Below are 27,965 nucleotides of genomic sequence, written 5' to 3'. Positions count from 1 at the left end.
AAATTTTATTTGATTGTCATGCCACCACATTAAGGGATCCCAAGCTGCATCAAGTTCATCTTCTTGGAGGAATTTGGTCAGCTCTGTATCAGCCTGCACGCTTTTCGGTAATGAAGCCTGGGTCTGACTTGTGAGATGAGCTCTTCTGTTTTGAAGAAGGTCACTCAGGGTGCACTCACACTAGGCCATCTGGCCGTGGCCGTGGCCGTTTTCACACCTAACCATGCTCAAATCTGCCAGTGTGGCCAGTCTGGCCAGGCCGGGTCAATTCGGCCACTTGGGAGAGGTGTGCTGCTACGGCACGGGCCGCTACGGTACAGATGCTAATGAGCCGAAACGCGCACACGCACGGCTACGCAACCTGAGCTGGATGACGTATAGTCCATGCGACGACCATGGACATAATAAAGACGACAAGCCTTCTTTCCCATTAAACGGTAAACATGGCGTCAAGCGGTTCAACTGTTGGTTCACGTTGGTCCCATATAGAAGTCGAGTGTCTGATAGCCTTTTGGGCAGAGGATGCTATTCAGGCACAGTTGGAGAAGACCCACAAAATTTCAGAAGTATTTGGGAGAATCCGCGACCATATGCAAAGTCGAGGTCACAACCGAACAATGGCCCAGTGTCGGGACAAAGTAAAAAAGCTGCGGTTCCAATACCTGAAAGTGCGGGACGCACTACGCAGGTCAGGCTCCTCATCTGAGGAAAAGGACAGTTTCCACTGGTACGACGCTGTCGACCAGATAATTGGCCTGAAACCTAGCAGCGAGCCAACAGTTTCGGAGTCGGATCCGGTGTTTCGCAACTTGCCATGCCCGACGGAGGACAACAGGCCAGAAACTCCATTGAGCGGTGAGTAACGGCAGACTGTTAACTTCTTGAGCTATTTTGCGCATGGACCACTAATATATATGCAATTTCTTCTCAGAGTATGATATTAGAATTATTTATTTTCGCTTTAGTTAGCCAGCATCTTGGGGATTTCAGAATGGTATCATGTATGGGTCAAATGTATTGGCTTCATATGTAAATATCTTAGATAAGTTGTAGGACAAAATATCTGCCATTATCGCAACTCACCCTACATTTAAAAAGATAAAATTGTTCAACCAGGGGAGTATGCCCCTAGACTCCCCCAGAGGGTCACTTGAGTACCTGTTCATGCGTTTGCATCTATGCATTTAAAATCGATGAATAGTATAGTTCAACCCTCTGCAAACAATGTCGATATTTATTTTTACAAATGTTCCCCCATTTGGTTTGATAGACTCCTCACTTTACCAAGAAGAGGAAACCAGGGTGACCCCTGTGACAAGCCTTCCAACCTCTAGCAGGAAGAGGAGGAGGAGGAACACTGCACGCAGTGATGCCACCAGTGACATCATGGGAGCCTTCCTCGACCTCCAAGGGCAGCAGCATGCAGAGCACATGGAGGCGGAGGAGCTGCGGCACAGGCGCGAGATGGAGATGTTCGGTGCGATGGAAGAGCGCCGACAGCAGGAGAACAGGAACATGTTCCAACAACTGTATGCTGCCATCAGGCCCTCACACCCCCATCTAACCACGATGCACGCCTCCAGTCACAATGACACTTTGCCATGCAGACCGTCACCCATCTATCACAACCTTTAAAGCCCTCCACCATCCTGCACATTTAGCCCTCAAGACCTCAAAGACTGCCTTTCTATTTTATTGTTTGCATTTTATTTAGTGTTGCATTTTCTATTTTATTTAGTGTTGTATTTTCTCTTTAATTTCATTACCACACCAGCACAACTTAAGGTGTAGGTTTGTGAAGGATTTATTCTTTACCTTGTACATTTTTAAGAGTGCCTTTTTATTTTGAGTTTGTATTGTTTGCTTATTCTTATTCAATAGTTATCTATTTAACACTTTACTTTGATAGTCCACTCAACAAGGTATCAAATAAAGTGATACCTTTTGTATGTATATGTAAATAACGTTTTTTGCAATTTCATCTATGGTCAGTAATTTGTAAAACTGCCCTATTTTTTTATGACCTAGGTGATAAGGTAAAGGGTACAGCATCCACCTTTTTCCCTAGATTTTTCACTTTTAGGTACTAAAATATATATAAACCTCATGTATAGAAACTAGAGCTGTCAAGCGATTAAAATATTTAATCGTGATTAATCGCATTAATGTCATAGTTAACTCACGATTAATCGTGTTTAATCGCAAATTATTTTTCTATGCTAAATATCCCTTGATTTTTTTGTCCCATAATTCTTCTCATTTTAATTATCTTATCTTATCAACATGGTGAAGTGCATCGGCTTGCCTTGTGCAAAGGATTTTTTATTGATAACATTGGCATATACTGATGAAGACAGGACGATACAAAAAAAGAGCCTATAGTGCAATTAAACGACTGCTTTGAACAAATGTCATTTGAACATAGCAGTCAGGCTACTGCTTCTATGTTTTGAGCCAAAGAATTTTTTTTATTTTTTTTAAATAAAACAATTGCGTTAATCGCGCGATAATTTTTTAAAGCCGTTAAAATTGGTTTGCGTTAACGCCGTTAATAACGTGTTTAACTGACAGCTCTAATAGAAACCCATAACACATTAGTCGCACAATTTCTCAGTTATATACCATGCAGTTCTACACATTTCTTGTGAATAACAAATGTGATAACAAAATTTAGCAGCAGTACAAAGTTCAAGGGTCAAGTCCTACAGAGGTAAAATAGGAACACAAAGCATCTCTTGTGGTGTTCGATGTGGCATTAGCACAAACGTTATTGCAGTCAGGTCCCACACTGTCCTCTTGTTCACTGGTGTCGTCGTCGTCCTTACTGTTGTCTTCACAGAAATTGTGAAGCAAGCAACACGCTGAGATGACCATGTTGATGTTGTCGATACGACAATCATAACGCTTCATCAGGCACCGCCATCTTCCCTTCAGACGACCAAATGCCCTCTCCACATTCATCCGTGACCTGCTGAGACGGTAGTTGAAGGCATGCTGGGCTGGGGTACTTTGCTGGTTCTCAGGGTACGGCTTCATCAACCATGGCAGAAGAGGATAGGCAGCATCTCCTAGCATCACCACTGGCACGTTGACTCCTTGAAAGCTCTTAGTGATGTTAGGGAACAGTGTACCACTCTGACCACGCTCATAAAATGAGGAATTACCAAACACTCTGGCGTCATGCACTTTGCCGGGCCAGCCCACATTGATATATCCCAGAACCGAAGTCTATGGTCGACCACACCTTGCAGGATGATTGAGTAGAAACCTTTGTGGTTATAATAGTCTGAAGAGTTGTTAGGTGGGGCTAATATGCCAATATGAGTGCCATCGATAGCCCCTCCACATTGTGGGAAACCCTACGAGTCCCGGAAACTCTTAAAGGTCCCATGACATGAAAATCTCACTTTATGAGGTTTTCTAACATAAATATGAGTTCCCCTAGCCTGCCTATGGTCCCCCAATTGCTAAAACTTGCGTTTGGTGTAAAACGAGCACTAGCTGTTCTGCTCGCCTTTGAAAAAACGGAGGCTCAAGTGCGCTGATTTGGAATGTCTGTATTCTTGACGTCATCAGGAATCTCAGCTCCTCCCCTTACTCTGCCTGGCCCGCCCAGAGACGTTGGCCCGCCAATGAGACTCGACCATGCGAGCGCCACATGTGTGTGTGTTTGTGTGAATACACACACTCTAACGCAAGTGTTTCTTGTCGGTTCTTTGACGTGTCTTGTATTTCCACAACGAGACTGTTGTGGGGGTTATCTGAGCCATGGTTGAGAATGAATTGGGGGGAAGGAACTTTGGCTTTGACTCCCTCAAGAACATGAACCACGACATGGAGGAGAAAGGGATTGTTGGCGGCGAATGTCTCCAGCTTGAGACCCGCTGAGGGACCACCGCCGGAGAACCAGAGACGTCAGAGAACGCGACGAAGTCGTTTGTGATTCATAATATCGTCTGGAGGCGCACACAGCTTTTGGCCGTGATGATATGTATTATATGATATAGATATCTACGCATTATGATATTATTTAGATATAGAGCTCCAAGACTGTAACGCAAGTGTTGTACACTTCCTCGTTATTTGGATAACCGTTCTGCTTTTGGTGTTATGGCGCATAACACGTCAGACTTTGTCTCGTCTCTGGTATTACTACAACGAGACTCGTATTGGGGGTTATCTCAGCCATGGTTGAGAATGAATTGGGGGAAAGGAACTTTTGCTTCGACTCCCTCAAGAACATGAACCACGACATGGAGGAGAAAGGGATTGTTGGCGGCGAATGTCTCCAGCTTGAGACCCGCTGAGGGACCACCGCCGGAGGCGGAGGTGCCTAAGCGCTGCCCGGCAACGATCCCTTTCTCCTCCTTGTCGTGGTTCAGTCTACTTCACATTGATGAGGACGTTGAAGAACCAGGAACGTCGGAGAACCCAACGTGGTCGTTTGAGATTCATAATATCGGCTCACACATCTTTTGGCGGTTATAATATATATTTTATGATATAGATATCTATGTAGGCTATATGATAATATTTTGATATAGAGCTCCAGGACTCCCGTGTGTTCTAGAATATTTACAGAACACGGCTAAAGGCTGTGTGCGCCTCGCCATTGCGATACATCCACTGTAAACAGAGCGAATGGTACCGTGGCTGCAAGCTGCTCAGGGCCACACCCCCACCCTCCTCCTTGACCCGCCTCGCTCCTACTCATTTGCATTATAGCTACAGACACCAAAACAGCGCATTTGGGGGAAGCTCAATGTGCGACTGGCTCGGAGTGGCTGTAACTCTGCACCACGGCTGAATTTCGGGAACGTCTTTGAATACTGTGTTAGTTGCCCACTAATACCTATATTAAAGAATACATAAAATAGCATGTCATGGGACCTTTAATAATGTCCTTCAAGTCAGTTTCAGAGGGTATTCTGATGTACAGGGGTTGCATCTTTGTAACAATGACACCAGCAACATGATTGGCTATGGTAATTGCAGTGGAATGGCCAATTCCAAATAAATGGGAGATGGTCCTGAACTCCACATTTGTTGCCAGTCTCCAGATGCAAATCCCCACACGTTGCTCCACGGGCACTGGTTTTCTGAATGTGGTTGACTGTCTTTCAAGGTGTGGTCTGAGGATGTGGCACAACTGCTGGAATGTTGTCTTTCTCATTCGGAAATTTAACTGCCACTCATCTGTCCAATGGGTGATAACATGCTCCCACCACATTCCACATCTCTGGCGAATCCAAGTGGTCCTGAGGAAAAAAAGGAAAACATGGTGAAAATACCTTAGAAATTTGGTCAGGGTGTATGATGCTTGGTAATGCACTTTCCAGACGTAAGGCCAAGATCTTGGTTAAAATTTTACAATCAAGGTTTATCAAACTCAAAGGTCTGTAATTAGCAGGGTCTGTTGGATCTCTGTCTTTTTTTAGGTATAACGGATATCAAGGCGTTGTAGAATTTTGGAGGCGGAGAACCTAATGTGAAAGCTTCATTATGTACCCCTTTTAATATTGGGGCAAAGATATCTATAGATTGCTTATAGTACTCGACCGGACATCCATCCATGCCAGGTGATTTACCTGCTTTCATGCATGAAACAGCCTTCCTAATTTCGTTCTCTGATATGGGACTATCCTTCCCTTCAATCTGATCAGTTGACAATTTAGGCATATTTAAGTTAGTTAAGAAGTCTGTCAGCTCTTCCTGTTGGGCATTAATGTCCAATGTGTATAATTCTTTATAAAACTGTTGTAAAACATCATTTATTTCCTTTGTTGAGGAGACTGTACTATTGCCTTTCTGAATAGCTGGTATCACATTATATGAGTCTTGTTTCTTTAGTTGCCTGGCCAGTAACTTGCCTGTTTTCTCTCCTCCTTCATAGAACGTTGTCCCAAGCCTAAATAAAGCATATTCAACTTTTTTATTGTAGATTTCCTGCAGCTGGAACTTAAGCTTACATATATCTTGATATAACTTATCCGAAAATTGTTTTGATAGTTCGATTTACAGATTTTTTATCGCAATTTCCAATTCCTTTATCTTTTTTATCTTCTCCTTTTTCTTTTTAGATGAATGTGCTATAATTTTCCCTCTAACATAAGCCTTAGATCAGTTGTTTTCAAACTGTGGGGCGCGCACCCCCTGGGGGGCGCCAGAGTTCTTCAGGGGGGGGCGCGACGTGAGAAAAAAATAAACCCGAAAAAAACCCTGAAATATGATGATTCAAATCATCAGTCGTACTTCAACTGTAGAAGTAACATAACTAAATCAATTTTCAACCGATTATCTTCGTGCAAACCATTTAACAAATCTACACACTTGTATCTTCAATAATATCTAAACAGAATTAAAACAGAACAAGAGACAGGTTCGTGGCTTTGAGTGTCGCGATTTCGGTTTCGACACGCGTATCATTACAGCCCTAGTATGTACGCCTAACCAGTAGAGACTCACTCCCCGGCTTTGTTGCTCAGGCAGAACAATATCAAGCTCGACCACCCACCTCTTTGTCCACATTGTCCACTTTTAAATCAGCCTCTTTTTTCTTAATATTGTCCAAGACAGTCTTCCTTATAGGCCTTCAACACTCCTATCAGCTCACCCATCTGTATTGCAGTTTGCCCAGATGAACTGCTCTGCCTCCTTGGCGCTTGCGAAACTCTGCTTCCTCCCCTTCCATGTGAATCGCAGGGACGCTAGCTGCGCCAGCGTGTATCTCCCGTTGAGCTGTTTAAGGCTGGGGGTAAACGATTATTTATTAAACGATTAATCGGGCGATTATTTTATCGATTAGTCGACTAATCTAACGACTAATTGGACAATTATCTATTTTTCTGTTGCTTGATTAATAAAAACCATAATGTATCTCAAATAAATACCAAACAATTCTTAATAATATACTTTATTTAACAACAGTTTTGCACAGCGAAAAAATCTTCTCCTTTACATAAAATAAATAAAATAGTTTCACTGTTATACAAAATGAAAGGCCATTCTTTCACAGTACCAACCTAACTCTTGTTCAAAAAATACACTGTGCAGTGCACAGTAGACATTCCTGAGTGTTTAACACAATATAAAATTCCTGTTTTCAGTGTAAAATTCCCAACATAAATCTCTCCTGTACAAAAGATAAAAAAAATGCAGTGCAAAAACCAACACTGCAGTGCACATTACAGACATTCCTGAGTGTTTAACACAATCTAACAGTCTCAACATAAAACCTGATGCACAATCAAACTGACTTTCTTAACTGCTATTCTGTTGGCTTACATGCTAATAAAGTTTGTGCAATATAGCACTGTCCACTTTCCTCCACTTCTCTCCTCCCTCACCACTCTTTAATCCTCTTCTACGCTACCTACTCTGAATTACTGTGGAGTGCATTGTGTCTCTTTCCCAAGATAGGACGGCAAGGTTCTTTGCTTCTTTGTCCTAGAAAACACAAAAGCAATACATATTAGAACAGCTATGACAGTGGGGCATTTGAAATCTACTTTTAACCTCATTGCAGTGCTATGCTATGATTAGTTTATTTGAATGCTATCGTGGCTACTTAAAAGTAATGTTATGTCCAACAATGCATTTGATCATCATGGCTAGCCTAACGCAGCAGCTGTGTCTCTGTCTGTGTTGTTTTGTAACATGGAAATTGCCAGGGGTGCACATTACAATTTTGATCTGGTTCTCACAGGAGCACCAGTTTGTTTCTTGGTGCTCATCCATTCATGTTTATCTAGAGGCTTGTAGAGTACTCTATCTATGCTGTACAATGTTTGGTACTTAAATGAGCCTGGATGTGGTGCTTATTTTAATGTTTTCAGCTAGGCTAACCAACGCATCTTAGCTCTCTGTGCAGTTTGTTCGTGCTAGGTTAGTAGCTAAAGTTCACGTTAGCTACTATAACTGAGATAGCTGTGTTCTGCAGCCGTAAGCCAGCTACCAAACGTTAGCTAAACAGCTGTCTAGGCGCCAGTAGCTAGCCAACGTTAACGTTAGCCACCAACCCAGCACGAACAAACCGCACCGCGCAGAGCCCAAGCCACACAACACACCACACAAAACATGCAATTAATTTAACCAACGTTGGTACTTACTTGCAATTGTCTCCATCACGAGTGACAATGGGGTGCCTCCGTTTCAGATGCTCCAACATTGCTGTCGTGCTCTCGTGATATGCCAACTCCATTTGGCAAAGAGTGCAAATCACAACACCTTTCCGTTTAGGACTTAACTTGAAGTATTTCCATACCTTTGATGATTTCGGGCGCGGACATTTTCCTTTATTGTGACTTTCGTCCATTTTGCAATTTTTTTTTCTCGTGTGGCCAAAATCGTCTACGGAAAAATTTGACATCGACGCCTCGCTACAGCTCTAGAGCCGTCGCAGCGACCTCTTCACGGATGTAAAAGCTTTTATTTTCTCTGCAAGCTCCTGTGTCATGTCAGGAAACAGTCTCATGCCTTCCCATTCGATCCCACGCTTTTCTCTGGCCGCTCACTACTTTATCTCTTGCAGACTGTCGCAGGAATCTGATCAGCACTGGTCTGGGCGGTTGTCCGTCATTGGGCACGGGATGCGCTCTTTCGATTTCAAATTCACCGCCAACTTCAATCCCGAGTCCCTCGCCCAGAACTCTCTTTACACAACTCTCCAGTGCCGTTCGTTCCGAAGGTTTCTTTAAGCCCCACCAGTCGCACATTATGTCTCTTACTGTGATTTTCAAGCACCTGCATGCGGTTCCACATAGCGTCCATCTTTTTCTCATCGTGCTCTCTGTTGCATATTAGCTGCTCGGTTGTGTACTCCAGCTGGTGGATACGGCCCTCTGCTTCTTCCAGCTTACCCTGTATCCCTTCCACCGTGTTCTTCAGCTCAGAGGTTGGGTGCTTGATTGTTAAAATATCTCCTGCAATCCCCTGCAGCATGGTGCTCATTTTGATGATCTCGGCATAAAGACAATCCATGTTTGGTGTAGTTTGGTCGCTCTGTTGCGTTAAGCTAGCAGTTCCCGCATCGTCATTTGGAGACAGACTATTCCTGGTCGACCTGCGACCCGCAACCTGTTCTTTAAAATATTTCGAAGTAGCCATTCGGGTTCAGGTGAACTCGGAGTTACTTAGGAAGCTGTTTTTACAAAAATGAGTGGAATATGATATGATAATTAAGTAAATATATTGGTGGGCTAGCGGAGATCTTTACTGAGCTGCCATCTTGCTCGACGTACCCACGTGACTTATATCAACATTCTTAAACAAAAATTCTTAAACATCGCACGAACAAACTTTTAACATTTCCATTATTTATCATTATTCATTTGTATGTTATATTATTTTTATATGCCAGTGCATACGACTACAGTCTCAATTCGATTCTACAGGTTATTCTCCAAGTCTACAAGCTACTATAAAATAAGAATCAACTCCTTAAATATTTTGTGTTGCAAATTAAACTATAGAATAGAGATGTATTGCACAGTAATACATTATACAATGAAATTCAGTGCACTGCACTCACTACTGGACTTAAAAAAAGAGAGAATAAATAGTCAAATAATACATTCTCATCGTCGCATTGTATGCATTCAATTAAGCTGGGAATCAATGAATTAAACATCACTCACCAGTATTAGACTGTGTTGGGGGAGATTAGCTTCTCTGTGCCTTCCTCAGGTCTCTCCTCTTAAGCCAGTTCAGGTTGAATGCGTTGACCACATTTTTTACAGAGTCCTATTGCACGCGCTGTCAGATCTTTGTCGCTGTCCAGACCATGGCACACAGCAAGGTGGAGGTTGTGGCCAAAGCAATTGAGCCAGGACCAGCCAAGATTCCTTATTGCAGCAACAATGTTAGCACCATTATCTGTAGTGATGCAGACTAGTTTGTGCTCATCCAGTCCCCAGTCTGCTAAAGCAGACTTCAGGTTTTCTCCAAGGATGTCAGCAGTATGATTATCTGGGACATACTCCAAGGATGTCAGCAGTATGATTATCTGGGACATACCTGGTCTCTAAACACTTGGAGTGCAGGGTCCAGTCTGCAGTTATGAAGTGTATGGTCAAGCTGATATAGGGGGTCATGTTTGTACTTGACCACATATCTGTAGTGGCAGAGTAAAATTGGATGTCTTTCATCTCCTTTAGTATGTCGTCTTTTACACTGTTGTACAGTTGTGGAAGTGCCGTTTGTGACACGTACAGTATGTTCTCCCAGGCAATTCGTACTGGCTGTCAAATGTTTGCAGCATTCGTCGAAATGCAGGCTTTTCCACGATACTAAAGGGCATCATCTCTCTAGCGATGAAGCGAACTACACAGTGAACGCGCACCATTTTGCACTGTCCTGTTTGTACTTCGTTTGCCGACTAAACGCCGCAGTGATTGTGGACTGTCAGGAAGACGGAGGGTTCCCACCTGTTTGTTTTTTCCCAAGCTGGGAAAACTGCATCGGGTGATTGTGTTTGAGGTGAAGATTCAGGTTGGTTGTATTGGTGCATTTTGTTAATATGGTTTTCAAACAAATGCGACTTGTCGGCTCGCTCAGGTTAGTTGGTTCGCCCCGGCCGTTGGGTTTGAAGCCGAAGTGCTCCCACACGGCAGCCGACGCATTCGGCTTAGACACCAACTCCATCTTTTTATTCCTCTAAATTCGCTTCAGTCCATGTCCTTCTCACGGGGCTCTCACTGCACGTGTAACGCCAGGGCTCCCGCCTCCCACAGACAATGCAACAAGTAGTGACTGACACGTGACGAGGGGGTTTACTCCTTGGGCCCTGTAATTATGAGCCCGAGCCCGATTTCAACCCTACATTTGTTACTTAGGCCTACTCTGCTGAATATATATAATGTATAGAACACCGGTCATTATTGGGAAAATAATGATATGTTGATGATGAATGATGATGACCGGGGACATTCTATACATTATCCCGCTTATTACACGGCTACTTGCCAAAACGAAAAAATAACTTCACATGGTGTCTTTTTACAATTTATTCGTTAGCAGCATTCGTACTGTTGATCAGCAGAGAAATAGTCTGCCAAAGACGTCGCTAAGTAACCAAAGACTCTGGGGTTGACAAGTTACCGGACTACTATCATGCAAGTGAACGGAGCGTTCCACGGTATTGAGAAGACCTGTGTAATAAAGGCCTATAATATTTATGTTTATGGCATAGATTTCTTCTCAGATTAGGTCAATGAAGCAATGATATAAAAAAAAATATATATATATATATATATGGAAATTATTGCGGCCAGCAAAATATTATCGCTCATTTTAATTTATCGCACGATTAATTGATTTATTGCTTATCGCGACAGGCCTAACACTTGGTCATACTTTACACACTTTACCACAGCATTGGCCTACTGAATGCCACAGATATATTTTAAGCATTTGACTGAATGCCACATAAATATATAATTATGTTTTGCACGTTTGCAACGTTTAAAAGTTCAGGGAAAAGTGTATGCCTCCAGTGATGGGCAGTAATGCGTTAGAAGTAAGCCGTTACTGTAATCCACTGACTTATTATTATTATTATTAATTATTCAAATAACGAGTAAAGTAAGGGATTACAATTGCAAAAATAGTAATTCAATTACTTTTACTTTCCTGCAAGCAGCCTGCGTTACTAAACCATGATTTATTTTTGCCATAGGCAGTAAAAGAATTTGGGATTTTGCCGTATTTGCTTTGTGAGACTGTCTCGTGACAATGACTTAGCCTATAGCGGCGCAACGTCTAGAAGTAAACAACGGACACGTGTGTGCAAGACATGGAGTGCGGGAGAGAGGGCAAACTTGGAGCATATAATTCATGGAAGTTCAGACATTACTTTGAGTTTGACTCGGTAAAAGATGTAAAAAACATTAACGTCCGCTGTACAATCTTTGGGAAGAAGATTTTGTCTACAACGAACTATGGCGTCTAAGAGGTGGCAAGAACCACAAATAACAGATGATGGCCCACAGCAGTATAATTTCGAACCTGTCAGACGTGAGAGGGCAAATGAGGAATTGCTGAGAACTGATGGCGGTCAAAGCCAATTAAATGCATGGTCAGAGGAGAATGAGTGGAGAGTTGCTTGCTATCATTTAGCAACAAGCAACGAGCGCTGGAGCTAGTCAATGAACAGCAGTGCATACAATAACAACGTTTTATTTATTTTTACTGTCAGTGAATAGCACCGAGTGAAAGTCAACGTTTTCTTTATATCTAGTGACAGCGATTATGTCGTAAGTACCGGTAAACTTAGTCAGAAGATCTAGAAATAGAAGGCATAATGCTAGCTATGGGCTAACTTAGCCTATCAGACAGCAATCAGTGCACTTGCAAATGAGTGCTTGCAAGTATAACCGACCGTGGTGTGACCATTATTTAACCATCAATCTACTGCAAATACGATCAGACAGATGTACATTGAACACGTACACAAAGCACGCCGTCCAACCCGGCAATTGGTTTTATCAGTCACCTGCGCACCCACCGCTAATCTCAGCTCCGCCTTATTCCTGTTGACTAAGTGGTCCTAATCACATGTGATGGACGAACAGATAAGATGGCACAACAAGCTGTTGGTATAACCTGACAAGAAAATCGCGAACAGTCTTTTAGTCTACTTTTGGAGAACATTAGTTTTGTTTGTCTGTGTGTGTTTGTCTGTGTGTGCGCGTGTCTGTGTGTGTGTGCGTGTCTGTGTGTGGGAATGTTTGGGATTTATACTGTTTCAGTAATCCTAAGAGCTTTTTAGAACGAGGAATAACAAATAATACCAAAGTGTGAGTGTGTGTGTGTGTGTGTGTGTGTGTTCCCTAGAGGAGACAGCATTTTACAAAGTTATGCAAGAAAGGCTTTCCAATCAGTCCTTGCTCGTTTGAAAGCCGGTGTGGCATCCTTCTCACGGATAGTCCCCCAGGACCTCGGTGTGTATAATGGAAAGAACACAGGCCACACATTTGGGGTAGGTCATATGTAATGCATAACAGTATGCAATTATATATAATGCTGCGTCCCCTAAGTACCTTTTGGCCAATGGAATTGCTTCGGCTCCTAGGCAGAGAAAGGCGTCTTGGTTTTCATCGACCAAAAGGAGTGGTGTGGTGAGTGGCCTTCTGTTCAGGAACGTCTCGGGGTCCTCTGTGGACTGAACATAAAAACACATCAGTGGGACAGCAATCCCATCCCTCCATTCCCCGCCCACACTCAATGATTTAGTATGGACCAAATAGTGGACCAGCAGCGGGAGCAACCATATGGGAGAAATTTAGCAGGTATTTTTTGTATTTATATATAACTTACCAGTTTATATATGACTTACCAGTAGAACATGGATGAGAGCTTCAGAGGCAGATGTCATCTTCTTGGGCACAGCAACATTGGACGGGAACAGAGCTGGCAGCACGGTCAAGAGGTTTATCGCTTGCTCCTCTAAAAAAGAGAGAAAATGAAAGATTTGTTTCTCAGTATACAGACACAAACATAAAGATACATATTACTTCAGTATTATGTCTGCTGTCCTTGCCAGCTGAAAGTGACATTGGAGGTTTCATTGCCTTCTTGTAAACCCCGTAGAAGCTTACTCTAGATTTGAATTCGAGCCACCGCTCCCTCAGCTCTTCCACGTAGTTGGAGTTGTTGTCTAGTATTCGTCTAAGTTCATAAAGAACCTTTGGTGGGGAAGACACACACAGAGACATTTTATAGAAATAACAAACACATGATAGTTTAGTTTAGTTCAAGCATCCCTTTAAGACCACATCTATACGTAGCAAGGTATTCTGAAAAACTATTTTCCCCCTCCTTAATTTGTGGAAATAATTCCATTCACACCGATGATAAAACACTGACACAGGTGTGTTGCGAATAAGTTGCGAAACAGATGGACTATCAGTTATTCTAAACAAGGCAAAATCATGTCATAATGCATAAATGCTGTTTTCCCTGTCTACATGCTGAAATAAAACCAGATTCTTCGTTTTCAGGAACAAAACCTCTGTTTTCGTATAAATGAAATGTCAAACCGCGTGAAAATACATCGTTTTTTCCCTACGTGTAAATGGGATCTAAATCAGCTATTTCATGTGCTAAAGCAGTATGCTTAGAATGTTCTAAAGCAGTGGTTCTCAAACTTTTTACCATGAGTACCACCTTAGAAATGATTTGGCTCTCCAAGTACCACCAGAATTAAAATAAAGTAGCGTAGGCCAGTAACTACATAGAGATTACACAGAAGGCATTAATATTAATGATTTATTGTTCATATGACTGAAGCAACTAATGTAAACTCATGTATTGTATTTAAAAAACGTACAATGTGACAATACTAACAACTGATCTGCATCAAAATATAGGCCTACCCAGCAAATGGGGATATAAAATACCAGTCAGTCTAGTGACGTTTAACAAGTGTAAATTGTACTGCATCAAAACACGAATATTAAAATACTGGAGTCAAACAACATAAGCAAATTGCCTTGTATAAACCATTTACAGAGATAAATTGAACATTGAAAATTATGAAAAGTAGGCCCTACTGTGATATTTTCGAGTAATGCATTTAAATGGAATGTAGGCTACTTATAAGAAGAAGAAAAAAAATAGAATGGAAATGGATAATGACGACCCTGGGCCTATCATGCTTAGTGAGAGGGGTGGGCGTGGCTCTGTGAACAGAGTGCAGCGATGTCTGGGTCGATTGCGGTTAGCTTTAGCCTCAGACTTGGTTCAGCGTCCAACCTGCTTCTATATTTATTCTTAATGCAGGCGAGAGAAGAGAATCCTTTCTCGCATAAATAAGTGGTGGCGAATGGAATTAGAAAGCGCACGGCCTTGTCCGAAAGCGCCGGATATTCGCCTCGTCGCTGCATCCAAAAGTCCAGCAATGTCTGGCCTCTGAAAGTTGACTTCAATGTCTCGTCACAGGACAGTTCAATTAAAAGCTCCTGCTCAAGAGCCGATAGGTTCTCCTCCAGGACGTCATGAGCCTTAACAACAAACGGATTGCGCATCCATGTATTCCCCTGCACAATCGCAGGGAAATATTCAGCGAACTGTTGTCGGAGAGATTTCAGGTGCTCAGCAATGTTGTCCCTGACTTGATCAGCGAGCCTGAGGTCATTGTCAGAGAGAAACGTCTCCAGATTAGGGAACGCAGACACATCACCAGTCCGTATTTTTATCTGGAATAATTCAAGCTTTTTCAGCATCGCACTGATTTTGTCCTGGACATCAAAGGCACTGGTAGAGAGTCCCTGCAGTCCCAAATTCAGCTCATTCATTCGGGAAAAAATGTCAGACAAGTAGGCGAGCTGACTGAGCCACAAAGTGTCATCAAACACACCTGATAAGGGGAAGCTTTTGTCCTGCAAGAACACTTGGACCTCCCTGTGCAACTCAAAAAGCCTGGACAGCACCTTCCCTCTTGAGAGCCATCTCACTTCTGTATGCAACAGAAGTTGGACATGCTCGCTGCCCATCTCATCGCAGAGGACATGGAAAAGGCGAGCATGCATCGGTCTGGATTTAATGAAATTTACTGCTTTGACAGCTGTGTCTAAAACAGCCTTTAGTTCTGCGGGCATTCTCTTCACTGCAAGAGCTTCGCGGTGAATGCTGCAGTGAGTCCATTGCACATCAGGTGCCACCTCCCGGATTCGGGCCACCACTCCGCTGTGGCGACCTGTCATGGCCCTTGCACCGTCTGTGCAGACTCTGACGCACTTTTTCCAATCAAGCCCAGTCTCTTGGAAAAAGGCATTCACGAGCTGAAAGATGTGCTCAGCTGTAGTTCTCGTCTGAAGAGACTGACAGAACAGAAAATCCTCATGAGTTGCTTTTTCATATTCGTATCTGACGAACACAAGCAAATTGGCCAAATCTGCAACATCGGTGGTCTCGTCAAGTTGAATAGAAAAGTAGGGACTGTCTTTAATGCGTTCCACCAGTGTTTGTTTAACATTTTCTGACATCGCTTGTATCCTCCGTGACACTGTGTCATTAGAGAGCGGCACCAAGCTTAACTGTTTCGCAACGTTATCCCCACACATAATGCTCGTCATCTCTTTTGCGAATGGTAAACATAGCTCTTCAGCAATCGTGTGCGGCTTACCAGCTTTTGCTATAAGAAGGCTGCCACGATAGGAAGCTTCCTGAGCTTTGGCAACGGGTGTAATGCTGTGCCTAATTGTTGATTTTGACTGCTTTAGCTCATCGCGTTTTCTGATGAAAAAGTCAACTGGCTTTTCTTTCAGTGATTGATGCTTGGTGGAAAGATGCCGAGTGAGATGTGATGGCTTCATGCATTCATTGCTGAGAACATCTCCGCACACAACGCACTGTGGTCTTGGTTCATCCTCAGCCCCAGTCCAAGTAAATCCAAGATTAATGTAATTCGAGTGGTATTTCCTTACAGTTTTGCGTCGTTTGCTATCCGGTGCTGAAACCTCACTGCGCAAATCACTGCAAGCACTATTAGCACTAGCGCTAGGATCACCTTGACTGTTGGCAACTTCATTTTGTAACACACTTCTACTCCTTATATTTCCTTGGAGCCAAGATTGCAACGAGTTTGCAGTATTTTTGCTTCCCCCACTCATCATTAAAGCAGTTATAACTATGCCGGTTTAACATGCTTCAAAGAAGAGGCTCGTAGTAACGTCTCTTTTCGGTGCGCACGCACACGAAAAACAACGGCAACATACACACAGAAAGAAATAAGGAGAAATAAAGCCTAGTTTAATTTTAATTCCATTTAGAAACCGTGTGACTTATGTGTTTAGTGTTTGTGTGGCTGGACATTCACGTTTATGTAACGATTACCGATTGCTTACATTTTTTCGCGCATACTCCACGTACCACTAGATGGCGCTCGCGTACCACCAGTGGTACGCGTACCACAGATTGAGAACCACTGTTCTAAAGAACACGTTCACTGTTGAACTGAACCGAAGTGTGAATTGTGATCATACTTACATGGTCAATATCTCTTGGATATGCCTCCATATTTTTGCCGGTCTGTCTTGTTCCCTTATTGTATGCGGTCAAATGAAGGCCCTTCTGCCCTCGAACTCCAGGTCGAGAGGTTGTGCCACATCGTCTCTGTTCTGTTTGGTCTTGCGATATAGCTGCTGCAGAGTTGTCAAGTGTCTAGCCTGGGCCATCCGGCTGTCCTGTCTGCATTCAACTAAAAGGTTAAAGAGAGAAAATATTACAACACAGCTGTAAATAAATTGTTGACAATTGTTAAACGAAAGCCGGAGACTCCATCATTAAATGCATTCGTTTTCGCGGTCATTCAGCTTCTTCTTCTCCTTCAGAAAAACACGACCGCATTGCATTGTGGTATACGGGAGTAACATGTAGGGTACATCGTTTGTACACTCAAATTTTGGGTATTTTAAGTGAACTATATAGTGCATGAAATTAAGAGAATTCGAACACCACTTCAAAATGGCGAGCACCCTATATAGTGCACTATATCCGTGATAGGGAACGATTTCGAACACAGCTATTCTCCTTCGAAGGAGAACTCCGGACGTTTTTTCAACCCATAGCTCTGTTGATTGAAGTTACCGAGTTATGCCATTTGGAAAAAGAACGAGAAAATTTGGCACAACATTGACTGAATAACGGACTGGCATCTAAAGCTAATCTATGGGGGGAACCTCCCTTAAATTTCACTTTCAGTTTGATTGCCCCCATCGGTTAGTGTTAGTTGCCAGACCGATATTCGGTCTATGTTCAACCAAATTGTGTTGTAATTTTCATGAATTCCGTTTTTACACTTTAAGCTATTTAAATCATCAGAACGAGTGTCAAATAAGTGCGAACGAATAAATTTATTAAAACATCACAACATTGCAAAGTTTTTAGTGCTTCAAATAAAAACAACATGACATAAATAATAAAGTGCTTATCAACTTTTCACATTGTCCTTAAAGTGTAAAAAATGCATAACTGAGGACTTGAGGTTTTTGTAACAATAAATATAAGCTGTGCTTCATTTTAACAAATCATAACTGAATAAATCATTTAGTCAAAGCACTGTTTGAAGAATACATCAAACCAGGGGACAAACAATGCAGAATTAAATTCAACCTTAACCTGCAATAAAACCTGAACTAGGAAAATCAACAACATTGATTTTCTAACAGTACTGTCCTTTTGAGCTTAACTCCTATGTCTTCCATCTGTCACAGACATCTCCATTGAAGTAGATGATTGTGAGCCTCTTTGTGTTGAGCTCAGTGAGGGCCTCTTTCGTGTCTGTGAGCAGAGTCTTGTACTTGCTGAAACTCCTCTCACAGTCAACTGAGCTGACTGGGAAGTAGAAGGGCACTGCCACTTCTGCAACTCTTGGGAATCTTGACCTGAGGCCCCTCCAGTAAGCAGCTAGCTCCATATCAGCTGGCAAGGGCTCCCTGGACACACAGTGCTGGAAGGCAATCCACTGCTCACTGAGCTCTGTTGATGGATTTGCCATTGGTTTTAGTGTGTTGTAGGCTTCAATCAGCTTTTCCATAGCTGGAGCCTGCCTTGGATCGAACACCCTTACTAGCCTGTAGACCAGCGTTCACGTTAGCCGGCTATAGCCGGACATTGGCCGATTGCACGCACGCATGGCCGGTATAATAAAATGTAAACGGCCCACATGTCCGAGAAAAAAAAAAAGAAAGAAGTTCGCATTTATGTATGAATTAATCAGTAGCATATGAAAACCAGTAGCGGTTCCTGGCCGAGCTCACCAGGGAGGCAAACACGAACGTGCATTCATGAACGCGCGCAGTGCACCCGCACATGCATACACATGTCACTCAGTGCCCACGCTATTGAACGCTGATTGGCTGTCATCGCACGAAATTTGCGTCAGTTGAAATATTTCAACTCGAGCGGATTTGTCGCGGCACAAATCCTCTTGAACGCGCTCGCCTGTGCACGGCGAAAGTGCGGCCGGTTTTCTCTCGCGAAAAATTCGCCCGATACGCGTCTCTACGTTCACTTTGTATGGGATCTTGTCGCCCCGTCACGTTTGGTGTGAACGCACAAATCTTTCCCGACTGGGCAAATGCTGGCCAAACCGCAAGTACAATCCCCGTGTCCAGTGTTCCTGCGGAACGACGCTTTTCTCTCCAAAACAGGATTAAAACATCTATCAGAAACCGCCTAGCTGAGCAAAAGGTGACGAGGCTGATGTGCATATCGAGCCTTGGGCCGGGGTTGAAAGACTTAAACTTTTCGCGAGCACCGGAGCACTTCCATTCCATGAAGTTGCGCCGAAAGTAGCCTGCAAGAATTCCAATTATCGAATTAATTATTTTTTACCCGTTTACCATTTTTGCAGAGAATGGCTGTTATGTTTTTTTTAGAGCTGTCAAGCGATTTAAGTATTTAATCGTGATTAATCGCATTAATGTCATAGTTAACTCGCGATTAATCGCAAATTATTTTTCTATGCTTAATATCCCTTGATTTTTTTGTCCCATAATTCTTCTCATTTTAATTCTCTTATCAACATGGTGAAGTGCATCGGCTTGCCTTGTGCAAATGATTTGGCATATTGGCATATACTGATCAAAACAGGACGATACAAAAAAAGAGCCTATAGTGCAATTAAACGACTGCTTTGGACAAATGTCATGTGAACATAGCAGTCAGGCTACTGCTTCTTTGTTTTGAGCCAAAGAAAGAAAAAAAAAAATATATTTTTTTTTTAAATAAAATAATTGCGTTAATCGCACGATACATTTTTTAACGCCGTTAAAATTGGTTTGCGTTAACGCCGTTAAGAACGCGTTTAACTGACAGCTCTAGTAATTTTACATACACACGCTTTAGGGTCAAATTCTGATGCCGCCAACAGGTCAAGGTTTCACATACATTTACACGTGTCTCAGCAGAAGTTTGAGACATCTTCAACAGACTGGGTATGAGGACTTTGGACATTCTGTCTCACACTAAATAATATATCATTAAACATGTTAAGTGAAATCTGGTGGGAGCAGTCTGACTATTGTCCAATTTACATCTGTGCACGTAATCCCGTACCCCCCACCACCAAAAGTAAATAAGGACTAATACATACCGCCTATCTGGTCGAGTGACTTCCCTTGGATGTCTTTCACACTCCCGCCCTGCATGGCAATCAGCAGCTTAGATATTTTTGAAAGCTGAATCGTCGACTGGGGCAAGCGGTAGTATTCCCGATGCACCCGTATGTCATGGCCTAAGAAGTTTGCAAGCTGGTCCAGTTCATTGTCTTTTAGATTCATGACTTGACTAATTGTGGCAATATGCTTGCGCAGATTAGTTGAGGTCAAACTGCACGGGTTAACTGCTCCACAAGCACGAGCATTTTTACGGAGGCAGTCTTGTCCTCTGAAGAAACCTTGACAGTGGGGAATTGCAAAGAGGTGTCCATTGCCATCATCGACTCCACACTCTTTCCTTTTGCTGACAAGGAGAGTTAATGAAGCAGTCATGTCGGGTGTGAGGAGGACCGCGACTTTGCGTCCCCTTTTCCCCTTCAATTCGACTCTATTGAGCTGCTGAAGTCTCTTCTTGATTTCGTTCTGTCCTGTGGTTATGTCATCATTCATTTTTGAGTTATCCCGATTCAGAAAATGTTTTAAAGTCATCTTTGAGACTTCACCAGACCTCCTCCTGTTGAATAGAATGACTTTGCATAGTGTTATTTTAGCCAGGGCTGCATAAGTACCTGTGGATGATGTACTGTTCAGGTTAGGGCCCGACCGATATTGATTTTTGAGTGCCGATGCCGATTATTTTCAGAGAAAAATTACGATAACGATTTAATCGGCCGATTATAAAAAAAAAAAAAAAAAGCATATAAAACGTATTTTTTGATACCTTAAATATACTTTAAACACTTTTGACGAATATGTGAATTGAATGCAGAACCTTTGAGTGTTTTAGAATACATTTACAGTAAAAAATGAGTGCAAATACAGCCTTATCTTATTGAAAATAAAATAAAAAGATCTTAAAAATATGATTGCAGGAACTTATTTTTATTGTTAACATAGTTCTAACAAAGTAGTACAGGACAGTACAGGAAGAAGAACTATTTTGTAACTATACGCAACATCTTTGAAAACAAATCAATAATAATATAAAATAACTGTATGGGAACGAGGCAACATGTTGTGTGGGGCAAGCAGCATAACAACATTTTGCCCAACAATCTTTTGACATAAAGTGCAGGAAGAACTTTTTTGTAACTATACACAACATCTTTGAAAACAAATCAATAATAATATAAAATAACTGTATAGGAACGAGGTAACGTGTTGGGCAAGCAGCATATTTACATTTTGCGCAACAATCTTTTGACATAAAGTGCAGCAAGAAGAACTTTTTTGTAACTATACACAACATCTTTGAAAACAAATCAATAATAATATAAAATAACTATCGGAACGAGGTAACGTGTTGGGCAAGCAGCATATTAACATTTTGCACAACAATCTTTTGACATAAAGTGCAGCAAGAAGAACTTTTTTGTAACTATACACAACATCTTTGAAAACAAATCAATAATAGTATAAAATAACTATATTAACGAGGTAACAATTGTGTGGGGCAGGTCATAGAATCCTTAATATTGCCACTTCAGCAGAGGCACGTTGTAGTGCAGGAAGCACAGCTTTTCAGCATTCTCTCCCTTGAGGGAGCTGCGCTTCTCCTCATAAATGTTGCCAATGGTACTGAACACCCTCTCACTAGGCACAGAGGAAGGTGGACAGCAAAGGTATCTCCTGGCCAGGCCTGACAGTCCCTTGAAGCGGAAACCGTTGCTCTTCCACCACTCCAGTGGGTTCCCCTTTTTCCGGTCTATGACAGGCTCCCTCATATACCGTTCCAGCTCTTCAATGATCTCCTCTGGTTCCTCGTCCTGAGTGGTTGAAGAGAGCATGCTGTCATACAGACTGTCTAGAACACTGTGGGCCCGTCCCTCCTCCACTCTCTGTCGTTTTGGATCTCCCTCTTCTTCCCAGGCAGTGTCTCCTTGTGTTTCTGGTGGATTCCTCTGTGCTTCTTCCATTACCCAGGCTTTGGCTTGACCTAGTGTCTCTGGTGACAAGGGCCGCTCCTTGTAGCGTGGATCGAGCAGACATGCGAGCACCACCTCTTTTGCCTCTTTCACCTTAGAGAACCTTTTCTCCAGGCTCTCCAGCATGGTCTTTCTTAGAGTCTTGATTCCTCTGCTGTTTGGTCCCTCTGACTCGAGCAGACACTTCAGCACTGCTATAATGCAGGAAGCAGAGGAATCGGCCTTGCTCATTTCAAGTGTTATATCTTCCATTGGTGTCAGGGTCTCCGCCAGGTTTGCTGCCACATCCCACTCCTCTGCACTTGGACATACACAATTGCTGTGGTCACTAGAATAGGCTGTGATTGCTCTCTTTTGCTCAATCATCCTGGCAATCATATGCAGTGTGGAGTTCCACCTGGTTTGCACTGCCTGGATAATGGAATGGTTAGGAACACCAACCTCTTGCTGAATAACAGAGTCGTTGTTGTGCTACCACTGAATGGTTGAAGTGTGTGGCTATTCTTTTTAGTTTCGCCAAAATGTCCCCCACCATCCTCTGGGAGTGGAGGCCATCATTGATTACCAGCTGAAGAGTATGGGCAGTGCAGCTTGTGACGCCCCGCTCTGTTCCTTGAGCGCTAGGCCTATTCCTCCCTCTGCCTGTAGGAGGAGCTTGAGTGTTCCCGGCGTAACGAGGGAATTGCACGCAGCCGTGTTCTGGCTACCGGGGATAAAGGCAGTGTCCTGTGGCCCAATTCGGGCTCTCTCTAGACGCGGTTTGACGGCTGGATGCAGCGGTCGCATTGTATTCTCTGCGCCCGTGTGTATTCATGGAAACTGCCAGTCAATAAATATCGTTATTGTATTGAACGTTACCCGACGGTGTCTGTCTCCCTATGTTCAACGCCTTTGAGCCAAGACGTTCGTGACATTTGGTGGCTCGTCCGGGATCGGAAGGTCCGGTAACTGTCTGCTTTAAGCAGTGTTTAAGGCCCATGTTGGCTGTGATAGCGACGTGCGGTAAATTAGACTAGGCTACTTGGAGTTCCACGGCCTGTTGTGGCGTGGGGTGAGTAGGTCTGGTGCTAACTGGCGAGTTTATTTTGTGAATGAAGCTGTAGTAGTGGGCGTGGTTTGAGCCTGCTGTGTACTCGCCTGGTTGTTAGGGGAGATCTGCGCTGTCGAGCGGTAACTTTAATTTAGGCACGATTTCATGCTTGGTTCTCGAACTGTCTAATACGTTTTGTTTTGCGGGGTGAAATCGCGGCTTTCATAGTGGGGTGGCTGGTTTCAAGAGCACGCTGTCCCCATTTAGAGCGCCTCCGCGCTGGGTGTTAGGTTCCGGAGACGGAGTCTGGACCGGCGGTCACCGCTGCAGAGTAAGGCTGCATCGACTTTGGTCGGGATGGCTGGCATCTGACGGTATTGGTGGGAGTGCATTTCTTTTGTTCACTAATCCACGGTTCTTGGACTCCGTCAGAAGATAGGTGAGTTTAGGCGGGGGGTAAATGTTTAGGGGGACGCTCTGTAATTGGTTTTCCCTACTGTGCTAGCCGCGTTGAACCTTGTTTGGATCGTATTTATTCGTTTGGTTATGGAGGATTGGTTATGAGCGCATTGGATGCGTTTTGGGAAGCTCCATCGGAGAGCTTGTTGTTAACACTAACGGTTAAACAGTTAATAGAGGTGGCCGAACGGTATTCAATTGAGATCACGTTGCCAAAAACTGCCAGGAAGGACCGTTTGGTAGATTTCATTTGTGAGAGTTTAAAGGTAAAAGACGCGTTGCCCTTCTTTTGTTCTACGATTGTTGACAGTTATGGAGCAATCGACCAGTCAGAAATCTGAATCAGCTATGGCTAGTGTGCTAACTTTTGAGGAGCAAAAAGTTATTTTGCAAATGCAACTCGAGCACAAGAGATTTGACGCGGTGAAAAGGGGGAAGGAACGTTTGTTGGAGCATGATAGATTATGGGTGGAACGTCTTCGCCTGGACCTGATGGCGGAGGGAAAATATGGGAATTCCAAGCAGCCATCGAGTCTTGCGAGTATGGTTAAGTTTTTCCCTAAGTTCAATGAGAGGGACCCAGATGTTTTTTTTTCCCTCTTTGAAAGTGTAGCTAGTGATCTGGAGTGGACTGGTGAGGACCAAGTTTTCGTAAACGGAGAAGTGACGATCGCTGTTCGTCCTTCGCTGCCTGTGGATGGCATTGATTTGATTTTGGGCAACAATTTGGGACATGGTTCAGTTTTTCCTTTTCAGTCTCCGCCAACGCCTGTGGTCATTACGCCTACAGGAGTGGAACTGTCAGTTGAGTCTGACAAGTGTTCTGAGGAGTTCTCGGAGTTGTTCACTGCCTGCGCGGTGACTCGTGCTGTGGCTCGTGCGCAGGTAGAGGATTCATCTGGTGTTCCTGTGACGTTGGCGAAAGTGTTCATTCCAGAGTTACCAGCGCCATTGTCTGTTGATAAGGTCATTGAGGCTCAGAAAGAGGACACCACCTTGGAAGGGTGTTTTGCGATGATTGTGGATGATCAGGGTGTGGTGGAGCATGACTATTTTGTCCAAGACGGGTTGCCTCTTGCAGGTACTGCGTCCGGTCAAGTGGTGGTGCATACCCAATCTGTTGGTACTCCTTTTGAGCACCTGATCATTGAGTGTTGGGCCCCTGCCGGAGTCAGGGTCTGGCATTGAGTTGAAGCGAGATTGGGCAGAGGGTTTACCATGGCTCTTGCTGGCGGCACGGGCAGTCGTGCAGGAAAGTACGGGATTTGGTCCTAGTGACCTCGTCTTTGGTCACAGGGTGCGGACACCTCTGTCTGTCTTGGGCAGTGAGTTGGGCGGTACAGAACCACCAGAGAGCTTGGCCGACCATGTCCAAGGTTTTCGTCGCAAGCTGTTCCTTGCATGGAAGATGGCGAGCGAAAATCGGGTCGTGCTCTTAAGAGAATGAATACACCGTATGACCGTGGCCGGGAAAATGTAATGGAGTGAGGGTGAATGTCTGTCTGTCTGTCTCATGTCATGTCATGTTCCGCTTCAGGTGTCCCGTGTATCCAGGTGCCGGATATGCGGGAGAGTGGAGGCGGTAATAAGGTTGTGAGTATGACTGTGTTTGTGGAGTGTTTGGCTGTTGGTTTGATGTGCATTTTTGCAACAGGTGTGTGTCTTCCTCTAGGCCTGTGTGTTATTAAAAATGTTTTTTTTATGGGTTTATGTGGGCAAGGATATACACTTGATAAAATAACTTGTGGTGATTGGTATTTTGTAATGTTTTTCCCAGAAGCCAATGAGGTGGGCTCCTGTCTTTTGGGGGGGAGTGATGTGACGCCCCGCTCTGTTCCTTGAGCGCTAGGCCTATTCCTCCCTCTGCCTGTAGGAGGAGCTTGAGTGTTCCCGGCGTAACGAGGGAATTGCACGCAGCCGTGTTCTGGCTACCGGGGATAAAGGCAGTGTCCTGTGGCCCAATTCGGGCTCTCTCTAGACGCGGTTTGACGGCTGGATGCAGCGGTCGCATTGTATTCTCTGCGCCCGTGTGTATTCATGGAAACTGCCTGTCAATAAATATCGTTATTGTATTGAACGTTACCCGACGGTGTCTGTCTCCCTATGTTCAACGCCTTTGAGCCAAGACGTTCGTGACAAGCTCAGGCCAGGCATCTCTGCAAGTCTCATGCCTTTGATCATGTTTGCGCCGCTGTCCCTCAGCACCAGGTGGACACGCTGTGTGTCAATGTCCCATTCTTTCAGTAAGTTCAGGAAAGTCTCTGCAATATACTCGCCTGTGTGGGACCCAAACATGGCCTTTACATTTAACACAACTTGGACTCTCTCCCAGTTCTTGTCAATAAAATGAGCTGTTAGGCTCATTAGAGCCTCAGTGGATCCCGACCAACAGTCGGTAGTAAAAGCAATGCTGCTTCCTGCATTTTCCACAGAGAGAAGTTGCTTTACTCTATTTGCAACTTGAGAATACACTTCTCCCATCAGCTGAGTGCGGAAATACTTTTCACTTTTTTGAGGATACCTGTGCTCTGCCACGGCCAGGACTCTTTTAAAACCTTGACCCTCCACAACGGCATAGGGCAATATATCAGTGGCAATCATTTCCACTATTAGTTTGTCCAGCTCCTTTGTTCTCGGGTCATTTAGGTTCCACTTTGTGTTCCTATCAATCACTTGTTCAAGTGTGGGCTGAATAGTTTTCTTAGTTAGTGCTTCTGCCTTTCTTTGTGCTTCATGAAGAGCCTGTCTTTGTGATTCCACATAAGCTTCATTATGTCTAAGTCTCAAGTGTTGCCATAAGTTGGTTGTGTTTCTTGTTTTTTGACGGCTTGATCCCTGGCTCACAGAAGCTGCACATGCATTACAAACTGCTTCACCAGTAGGCCCCTTGGTGAAGTAGTCCCAAACCTTGCTATGAGTCTTATCTGACATCTGTAAAAGGAGAAAAAAGTCATAAATATGTATTGGCTTAAGAAATAGTTTTAAAAAATATTTCTTAAGTTACTTGGGGCATTTTGAAACAAGGATATAAAGCATTTTCCATCTGCAAGGCTTATACATAAATATATCTTATTTACAAATTATGCATTTATAATAATTTACCGCAATCAAATGTAAAATAAATAAATAAATAACTCCCAATGTGCTGCGCTCGTGAGCAGTGACTAACACGTGCGCACTGAGCAGTATGGTCTCACCGTTAGAGTCTCCAGTATAACAATTTAACATGGCCTCGGACCTAAAGAAAAACGGGCACAACATGCTCAAACAACGCGTCTTGCGTACATTGGTGAGGTGAGCGTGCAGCTGCCTGAGCGAGCGTGCTTTCATGTTGTACGGTAAAATTCAATCTCCTCTTTTTTACTCCGGCTAAAGTTGCTAGTTAGCAAGGCTAGGTTAGCTTTACTGTGTGTGTGTGTGTGTGTGTGTGTGTGTGTGTGTGTGTGTGTGTGTGTGTGTACTTTTTTTTTAAGCATGACCTACACGTTTAAAAGGACCAATTGTTCATTACACAAACTAGTTATAAACTTACCGTGGGGGAATCTCTTATCCAATGAGCTCAGCAAATTCAAGCTACATGCGCTCCGATGTTGTGTCCAAAAATGAGTGCGGTGAGTGAGACTGAGAGCCTTTCTTAAGTAGACTGGAGTAGGAGCGCACTCTGCTGGATACTAAGCGCAATAACATTTAAAAAAAATAAAAATAATCGGTTGTATCGGCTTCTTTTGGCAGATGTTGATTATTTTCAAAAAGGCTATAATCGGCCGATTAAATCGGCAGGCCGATTAATCGGTCGGGCCCTAGTTCAGGTTCTCTGTAGCCAAATCTGCCTCCTGCTGAAGATGGAGATGAAGTCTCTGAACATCCTCTGCTAGAGGGATGGTTGTGCTCTTGTTGCAATTAGCATCGCTCAAATTTTTCAAGGCTGAGTGGGAAACAAATTCTGACCACTGGGTGTCTACAATTTGTGGAACCTTCTGATTGACTCGACCCCCTCGTCATCCTCATCCATAAGAAACTGACACATAATCAGTTCACTAACCCGCCGGAGGGAGTGCCCAATTTTAAGGGCCAAACTGGGTGATTTGTAGATTCCAGTTACTTCATCAAAGCCAGCGACCTTCTTCACAGCCTTAATAAGAGTCACGAAATTGGATGGTTTGACTGCTTCTTTCACAGAGTCTATAGTTGACGTATTTCTCAAAGCAACAAGCAATCTGCCCAATTCTCTTAGTTTCTGGCGGATGTAGTCGTTAGACTTAGACTTGTGAAGTCCATGTTTGTTGTACATTGTTTTCCCAAACCGAAGAACAAAGAAGTCATTTATGATTGCGTCATACACTTCATTTTTGTGCATTTTTTCGATCAATGCCAAGAGCTCTTGAGATGCAC

At 43.5% G+C, this 27,965-nt stretch overlaps 3 protein-coding genes across 3 annotated transcripts; 1 reads left to right on the top strand and 2 right to left on the bottom strand.

Annotated features, from left to right (window-relative positions):
- The first annotated feature begins 367 nt into the window (after positions 1-367).
- Positions 368-1,697, top strand: LOC130374576 (uncharacterized). Its single transcript, XM_056581415.1, has 2 exons — positions 368-855; positions 1,271-1,697. The coding sequence occupies exons 1-2, from the start codon at positions 444-446 to the stop codon at positions 1,633-1,635; spliced, it is 777 nt and encodes a 258-aa protein (XP_056437390.1). The 5' UTR covers positions 368-443; the 3' UTR covers positions 1,636-1,697.
- Positions 1,698-21,303: 19,606 nt separating this feature from the next.
- LOC130374561 (zinc finger BED domain-containing protein 4-like) lies at positions 21,304-22,618 on the bottom strand. The gene has a single exon (XM_056581391.1). The coding sequence runs from the start codon at positions 22,460-22,462 to the stop codon at positions 21,629-21,631; it is 834 nt and encodes a 277-aa protein (XP_056437366.1). The 5' UTR covers positions 22,463-22,618; the 3' UTR covers positions 21,304-21,628.
- Positions 22,619-25,432: 2,814 nt separating this feature from the next.
- LOC130374542 (zinc finger BED domain-containing protein 4-like) lies at positions 25,433-26,545 on the bottom strand. The gene has a single exon (XM_056581366.1). It carries the CDS (start codon positions 26,502-26,504, stop codon positions 25,653-25,655), a length of 852 nt encoding a protein of 283 aa, XP_056437341.1. The 5' UTR covers positions 26,505-26,545; the 3' UTR covers positions 25,433-25,652.
- Between the last annotated feature and the right edge of the window lie 1,420 nt (positions 26,546-27,965).

The sequence above is a fragment of the Gadus chalcogrammus genome, chromosome 2 (genome assembly GCF_026213295.1).
Source record: "Gadus chalcogrammus isolate NIFS_2021 chromosome 2, NIFS_Gcha_1.0, whole genome shotgun sequence".
Lineage (NCBI taxonomy): Eukaryota > Metazoa > Chordata > Actinopteri > Gadiformes > Gadidae > Gadus > Gadus chalcogrammus.
This window is presented reverse-complemented; position numbering and strand designations above follow the sequence as displayed.